At 39.1% G+C, this 8301-nt stretch overlaps 1 protein-coding gene and 1 non-coding gene across 2 annotated transcripts; one reads left to right on the top strand and one right to left on the bottom strand.

The window, feature by feature from the left end:
* Positions 1-4463: 4463 nt before the first annotated feature.
* LOC138893625 (uncharacterized) lies at positions 4464-5800 on the bottom strand. The gene is made up of 3 exons (XM_070178269.1): positions 5564-5800; positions 5203-5336; positions 4464-5088 (listed from the first exon to the last, which is right to left on the bottom strand). Exons 1-3 carry the CDS (start codon positions 5798-5800, stop codon positions 4464-4466), a joined length of 996 nt encoding a protein of 331 aa, XP_070034370.1.
* A 551-nt stretch (positions 5801-6351) lies between these two features.
* On the top strand, positions 6352-6458 carry LOC117277814 (small nucleolar RNA R71). Its single transcript, XR_004508155.1, has one exon. It is a non-coding gene; the product is annotated as a small nucleolar RNA R71 (small nucleolar RNA).
* The last annotated feature ends 1843 nt before the right edge of the window (positions 6459-8301 follow it).

The raw sequence follows: 8301 nt of genomic DNA, 5'->3' as shown, positions 1-8301 counted from the left end.
GGACTCACTGTTAGAGCAAAGGTACGATACCACATCCTAGCATGAGTTGGCACAACCTGAATTCCTTATTTGCAGTCCAGTACTACATCCGCATCGGAATCAATGAGCTCCGCTTCCTCCTCTACTAGGTCGGGGGAGGTGCCCGCCTACCTCCTCGACGGCTACTAGAGGCAACCTCGGAAGAACCTGTGTTAGAACGTTTGCTAGGACGGTGAGACATTATACCTACACAAGAAAAACACAATTAGCCACAACACTTAAAACAAAACAAGACCAAATGGGGTAACCACCTCACACTTATGTTATTGGCATGTTCACAAGTACAATATATATCGGGGATTCAGACTACCCCTTTGAAAGCACGGCACTAGTAATCAACAACCCACCCAACCACCAACATAATATTACAACAACATTGCCACATACTAGACTAGTGTAAAATACAAAATTCAGAAGCTAAACTAGTAACTAAGAAAAGAAGAATAAGAAGTTAGTCTAATTTACCACTAACAAAATAAAAAAGTTACAATACAACACTGCATACGTACTTAGCATGAATCAGACTCCCCAATTAGCACCTAGCAACACATTAGCATGGAGTGGTCAATCGATTAGCACTCGGGACTAACACGTTAAAGTTTCAAAACATAAGGACATGACCTCCCACCCCATACTTATCATCAAACATCACATTATCTCATAACAAATTTTCTCTAATTAAGCACAACTTCACCTTCTATGTCATTGGGGCATTTTATCAAACACATTGCATTCATCAAGTTCAACTCATAATTTCAACTTCAATTGGTCTAGGACCACTATACAACAATACCAATCAATCTCCCAACAACAACCACAATGTAACAATAGCACTAAGTGCTCCAATTTTTCACAAAACACCCTCCAATTTTCGGCCATATTGGCACCCCCACCAAACTCCATCACAAAATAATTCTAGCACTATCAAAACACATAAAAATCACCCACAATCATAAGAATAATGAAACCCCACAAGTTTATGCATAATTTTCAGCCAAAATAGAAGAAAAATAACTAAAATATTAGCAAAAATAACTACCTAGGATTAGGGAAATTAAACTAAAGTTAACTAAAACAATAAGAAAAGCTAAGAGAAAGAGAAAAAAAAAGAAATAGAATTACTTACCTTGAAGATGAGAGGAAGATAAGAGGATAAAGGACCGAGGAAGAAGAGGGATTTGGAGTGAGAGAGAGAATAGTTGGAGATGAGTTAAAGTGAAATAATGGGGAAAAGAGGGGAAAGGTATCGGGTGTTAAAGCGTTGAATTGGGCGTCCCTTATTTTTTATTTGAAATTTCTTTTTTAAAATATGGTCGAACATTTGCACTGCCGCGTCGCTGGGTGCGGCGCCCCATGCGGCACTGTAGTGGAGATATTCAGAGAGTGAGTTCTGACAGAATTACCCGTTTGGCCTAGCACGGCGCCCCACGCGGCACGCTAGGCCATTTTTCTCAAAGATAAGATTTTTTTTCACTTTTTAGCCTACGGGTCGCACCCCAACTCTATTATTTACTTATTTTGTGTTTGATTCACGCTCATACCTGTTCAAACAACTATCAAAACTCCTAAACTCTAATAATCCTACACTACAATTATCCAACTATTCTACAAAAGCAAGAAAAGGGTTAGAAGTAGTTTTGAGTTATAGTCGTCAGCTTTACTCCATCACTTAGGCTCATTTTATCACGTTGCTAGAGGATTGCTTGTCAAATCCTTCAACAAGGTACTGTTTCAACCTGTGCCCATTCACCTTAAAACTTTCATTCCCTTCCTCATCCTGTATTTTAATGGCCCATACGGTGAGACGTGTTTCACCACATACAGACCTGTCCATCTTGAATTGAACTTTCCGGGGAACAACCTAAGTCTACTATTGTATAGTAAGACTTTATCTCCTTCAGAAACTCCTTTGGCTTAATCAGACGATCATGCCACCTCTTTGTCTTCTACTTAAATATTTGTGCATTTTCATAGACGTCCAGTCTAAATTCATCCAATTCGTTCATCTGCGCCAACCTGTGTTCACCTGCAAGACTAAGATCAAGATTAAGCATCTTAATTGCCCAATAAGATTTATGTTCTATCTCAACAGGTAGATGACACGATTTTCCATTCACTAGTTTGAATGGTGAAGTCCCTATGGCTATTTTGACTGTAGTTATGTATGCCCATAGAGCTTCATCTAACTTTACAGATCAATCCTTACGAGAAGCACTAACCGTACTTTTCAATAATTCGTTTTAGTTCACGGTTAGCCACTTCAACTTGCCCACTAGTTTGGACATGGTACGGGGTTCCTATTTTTTGTGTAACCCCATACTTAGATAACAATACAGCGAACTGCTTGTTCACAAAGTGCAACCCATTATCACTGATAATCACTCGAGGTGTCCCAAAGCGGGTAATAATGTTCTTCCATAAGAACTCACACACGACCCGAGCATCATTGGTCCTAGTAGAGATTGCTTCGACCTATTTAGATACATAGTCAATGGCTACTAGGATATACTCATAAGAATGAGATGATGTGAACGCGCCCATGAAGTCAATGCCCCAAACATAAATAATTTCACATACTAGAATGGAGTTTAGTGGCATCTCATCCCTCTTGCTAATGTTACCTGCCCTTTGACACTTGTCACATGCAGCTACATATGCCCGTGCATCTTTGTACAAAGTAGGCCAATAGAAACCGTCTTCCATAACCTTTGCTACAATGCGATTTCCACCTTAGTGTCCTCCAGCTGCTCCATCATGGCAATGAGAAAGAATATTTTCCATCTCTCCTTCAGGCACAAACCTTCGAATCACACCATCTGCTCACAGTTTAAACAAGAAAGGGTCATTCCAAAAATAAATTTTCACCTCACCTTGAAGCTTCCTTATTTGATCACGAGAGAGGTCACGAGGCAACCATCCACTAGCCAAAAATTTGGCTACATCCGCACACTAAGGAGGCCTTTCAGAGACCGTAGTAATGGAGAAAATATGCTCAGCAGGAAACTCCTCCCTTATTTCAATTGTTTCAACCGCAGGTCTCTCAAGTCAATATAGATGATATGCGACTTTATTATATATGCCCTTCCTATCCTTGATCTCCAAGTCAAACTCTTGGAGAAACAACACCCACCGCATCAGACGCAATTTGGACTCCTTCTTACTCAACAAGTAATTTAGGGTTGAGTGATCAGTGTGTACAATCATTTTACTCCCCACCAAATATGATCTAAACTTGTCAAAAGAAAAGACCACAATAAAGAACTCTTTCTCAGTAGTGGAATAGTTGACTTGAGAATCATTCAACGTCCTGTTTGCATAGTTGATAGACCTAAACACCCTATCCTTTCTTTTCCCTAGAACTTCCCCCACAACTACATCACTAGCATCACACATTATCTCAAATGGCTAGCTTCAATCAGGTGTCAGCATAATAGAAGTACTCACAAGCTTTTCCTTTATCAATTCTAATGCTCTTAAGCACTCCATAGTGAAGATAAACTTGACATATTTCGCTAGCAATGCAGTCAACGGCTTGGTAATGCTGGAAACGTTTTTAATAAACCTCATATATAACCCAACATGTCCCAAGAAACTGCTTATGCTATTCACAGAAGTCGGTGGAGGGAGCCTAGCAATTACATCAACCTTAGCTCTATCAACTTCAATGCCATGTGCAGTCACTTTGTGGCCCAGGATAATTCTCTCTTTCACCATGAAGTGACACTTCTCCCAATTAAGAACCAAGTGGGTGGCTTCACAATGATCAAGAACAAGCTCCAAATTCTTCAAGAAATCCACAAATTCATCACTAAAGATGGTGAAATAATCCATGAATACCTCTAGACACTTCCCGTTTATATCGGAGAATATAGATATCATACACCTCTGAAAAGTGGCAGGTGCATTACACAACCCAAATGGTATCCTCCTGTGAGAAAAAATACTTGGCGGTCAAGTGAATATGGTCTTCTCAATATCTTCTAAGGAAATGGGTATCTGATTGTAGCCTAAGTACCCATCCAAGAAGTAGTAGCATCCATGTCCAGCCATTTTCTCGAGCATTTGATCAATAAAGGGAAGTGAAAAGTGGTATTTCCTTGTTGCATCATTCAACCTTTTATAATCAATGCACATTCTTCACCTACTGATTGTTCTTGTGGGGATCAATTCATTGTCTTCATTCTTCACCACTGTCATTTCCCCCTTCTTAGGAACAACTTGCACTAGACTAATCCACTGCTATCGAAGATAGGGAAAATCACTCCCGCATCTAGCAATTTGATGATCTCTATGTGCACTACCTCCTCTAAACTTTTGTTCAACTTGCGTTGGGGCTGCACCACTGGACTAATTCCTTGAATATCAGCTATACTCCATCCAATGGCCTTCTTGTACTTTTTCAGCAGCTCCACTAGTTGTTTCTCCTATGTACCTGTTAAGTAAGCAGAAATAATCATAGGAAAATTATTAGTTTCAAGAAAAGCATATTTCAAATGAATAGGGAGGATTTTCAATTCCACACTAGGCTTAGAAGCCTCCTCTTTTAGTTTCTCCTCATCACCCACTTGATCCTCAGTTTCAAGAGCTTCAGCCACTTTCTTTATTTCAGGATCTTCATCCTCCACTTTGCTAGACTGAGTAATACACCTCTCTAGAGTATTCCCCACAAGCTTGTCAAACTTGTATTTTTCGTCCAATTCCCCAACAACATTTATCTTGAAACACGAGTAGGTAGACGTCTCATCACTGGGGTATTTCATCATCCTCTTCATCTGGAACACCACTTTCTCATTGCCCACTCTTAGCATAAGTTGCCCCTCGTAGATATCAAGAATAACTCTATCTGTACATAAAAATGCCCTCCCTAGAATCAGAGGCACCTCCTTGTTCACCTCCATATCCACCACAATAAAGTCTACGGGGAACACAATATTTTCCACCCAAACTAGAATATCCTCAATGATTCCCTCAAGTAAAATGGTGGTCTGGTCAACCAGTTGTAGGGACAAAGGTATTAATTTTATCACTCCAAGCTCACCTTTCAATTTACTGAATACAGACAGAGGCATTAGATTTAGAGACGTACCAGAATCATAGAGGGCCTTGTCGAATTTCTAATTCCCTAACGAGCATGGTATAGTGAAGCTTCCTAGACCCTCACACTTTTGGGGAATTTTGTTTTGCAATATGGCACTGTAGTGGGCATTCAACTTGACCATTGTTATCTCCTCTAATTTTCTCTTTCTATACTGGATTTCCTTCAAGAACTTTGCATAAGAAGGCATCTGAGTGAGTACCTATATGAAGGAAATGTTCATATAAAGTTGCTTGATCATCTCCAAGAGTTGCCAAAATATTTGTCAACTTTTTCCCGCTTCATCTTTTGAGGGAATGGTAGAGCTGGCATATGTCTACTTTCTTCAATCTCCTTTTGTACCCCACTACTCTGGCCTTTTTGCTCTTCACTCTTTTTCTCTTCTAGTGTCTCGGTCTACTTGTTCACCACCTCGGGTCTTGCTTTCACCACTGGGTCAACCAATGTTTTGCCACTTCTCAGAGATACAACTTTGATTGTTTCCTTTGGGTTCTTTTCAGTGTCGGAGGGTAAAGTCCTAGGAGCCCTCTCAGATAACAAATTTGCAATATGTCTGAATTGTCTTTCTAAATTCCGGATGGCCGTGCCCTGCTCTCGGATGGTTGTGCCCTGAGTCTTAAATTTTTTATCTGATTTGTTGATGAATGCTTTCATGAGATCTTCCATACTAGATTGATTTGACTGTTGTGGTTGGTATTACTACCTCTGCTGGTTCTAAAAATCTGGTGGTCCTTGACCCTGGGTCTGAGATTATTTTCCTGCCATGGGTTCAACCTCCCACTAGGTGAATTCCACAAAAAACCTGGATGTGTTTGACCCATAGCATTATAGTTGTTCCTACCTTAGTAGTTTCCTCTATTAAGGTTCCCCACAACATTGACTTCCTCGGCTAATGCTTGACACTCATGTGTAGGGTGTCCCATTCCACAAAAATCACATGCTGCTTGCAGCTCACTCTGTACCTTGGCCAATGCTAGCTTTCTTATCTCCTTGTCCATGGTGTCTAGCTTGGCTTGCATGGATACGTTAGAGTCCACCGGTGAACCCCAACTGATTTTCTTCTGTCATTGTTCTCAGTCTCTGATAATTCATCAAGGACTAAGGCAACCTCCTCCGGAGTTTTCTTCATTAATGGACCTCCACATGCAGTATTCAGAGTTCGTCGCAAGGAATGTATCAGTCCATCCCAAAAATCCTAGAGTTTCATCCACAAATTAATTCCATTGTGTTGACACTTTCTGACTATCTCCTTGAATCTTTCCCAAGCTTCGAAAACCGTTTATGTCTCCTTCTGGCAGAAATTGTGGATTTCCTTTCTGAATTTCCCTGTTTTTGCAGCTGAGAAGTACTTGTCAAGAAACTTTTTGGTCATCTCTTCCCATGTCCTGATCTACCTTGTGGGTAAGCTACAAATCCAGTGCTTCGCATCATCTTTCAATGAAAAGGGGAATGTCCTCAGGTATAGCGCATCTTTTGATACTCCATTGTACTGGAAGGTGTTCATAATTTCTTCAAAGTCCGTCAAGTGAGTGTTTGGATCTTCATTCACCTTCCCTCTGAAGATGTAGTTGTTTTGGATGGTTTGAAGCAAACCTTGCTTCAACTTGAAGTTGTTTGCTGCTATGGGTGGAGGTCTGACACTTGACAGTCCATGATTGTAAACTGGTCTAGCATAGTCACCCAATGATCTTCTAGGCCTAGTGTCACACCCCTTTTTTTCACCTCACTAACTCCTTTTAAAAGATATAACAAAAAGGAATTTTAAAGCTCAAAAGGGTTTCAATTTGAAAAGTGACAAAAGATATGTTAAAAGGGATTTTCTCAGAGTCGCCACTTGACATTTTGTTTCGGTGTTTCAAGTCACCATTAAAAATGATTTTTTTTCTTTAAAACATATTTAAACTCTAAAATATAGTCTGCACCAGAAATTTCGAGCAAGGAGGTTTATTTGACTCGGGGAGAAGGTGTTAGGCATTTCCCGAGTCCCGTAACTAGTACGGTTGCATACTCGATCTAGTTGGCTTTAAAGAATATTCAGATTGAGGTAGAAACACACAAAAGTGAAAATAAACACAAAAGAGGCTCGAGGTCGTCCCCACCTAATAAACAAAAGAAAAGAAAAGAAAATAACAAAAATAAATCTAATTATCCTACTACACCTCCATGATGATGTTGCCTCGGTCTTGCTTACATCCACTACAGGGCATTCCCCTGAACAAAATATTTACATACTCTTCGAGACATTCCTCTGACTAAACCATAATAACTAAGGGGACGATCTCTCGCCTCAAAAACTAAAAATAATAAAACTTCATAATATGCCTACCCAGTATGGTCAACCTAAACATGCTACTAGCGAATGATGTAAGAAAAATAAAGCTAAAACTAAAAAAGATTATTTCATGCTCGTTTTCTTTTAGTGCTTGATTTCATTCATTTAGACCAAATTCGACCCCTACAACGTATGAGTATGAATTAGTTACTAACGAGTTGATATTTTTTCCATTCTCACGACCAATTTCAAGCAATAAACATTCGAAACAAAGATATATTCTCAACATGACAAATGAAATATTTGGGCATACAAACATCTAAAACACAAGAGATAGGAATAACCATCATAGAATAAATAAAAGAGTGAATAAAATATGACACTGGTCCATCACGACTTTGAATCCAAAATGACTTTCACAAAATGAGCATTCTACTCTTGAAATCTTTAGCAAAAGACAAAATACAAGACAACTTTTCATGAAAAAAAGAATGTGTGTTAGCCTTGCAGAAACATCACGTGAATTAGATTAATGTGCCATCATCATTCTTAGTAAATTAATTTTTAATATTCAGCACAAATCCAACACAATAGTTGTATAGAATTGGAGATCAGAACATGTCTTTCTCTTTAGAAGTAAAAAGAAAGTAAGTTCAAATATATAGTAAAAGCACCCTACAGAAGGAAACTAACGAACTAATGCTCATGAATAAAGTTCAAACCCAAAATTTCCAATTAATGAACTAAATCCAAAACCAAGAACTGATCCGTATAATAAACTTGATGAACACATATGAAATCGGCAAAAACTATCAACAAACAAGTAAGAGAATAGGCCAACAACATATTTCAATCACAACCATGAAAGTAACATCGCAAATAATAGAGAAGAGGA

The sequence above is a fragment of the Nicotiana tomentosiformis genome, chromosome 6 (assembly GCF_000390325.3).
Source record: "Nicotiana tomentosiformis chromosome 6, ASM39032v3, whole genome shotgun sequence".
In the NCBI taxonomy this organism is placed as follows: Eukaryota; Viridiplantae; Streptophyta; class Magnoliopsida; order Solanales; family Solanaceae; genus Nicotiana; species Nicotiana tomentosiformis.
Note: the sequence above shows the minus strand (reverse complement) of the source record. Positions and strands in the feature narration are given on the sequence as shown.

Coding starts and splice junctions, on each gene's coding strand:
- LOC138893625 (XM_070178269.1), bottom strand. CDS start 5,800: ATGGAAGATCTCATGAAAGCATTCATCAACAAATCAGATAAAAAATTT. Junction 5,337..5,563: donor AAACATTGGTTGACCCAGTG/GTGAAAGCAAGA, acceptor TCCTTCATATAG/GTACTCACTCAGATGCCTTC. Junction 5,089..5,202: donor CAAAACAAAATTCCCCAAAA/GTGTGAGGGTCT, acceptor GTCTGTATTCAG/TAAATTGAAAGGTGAGCTTG.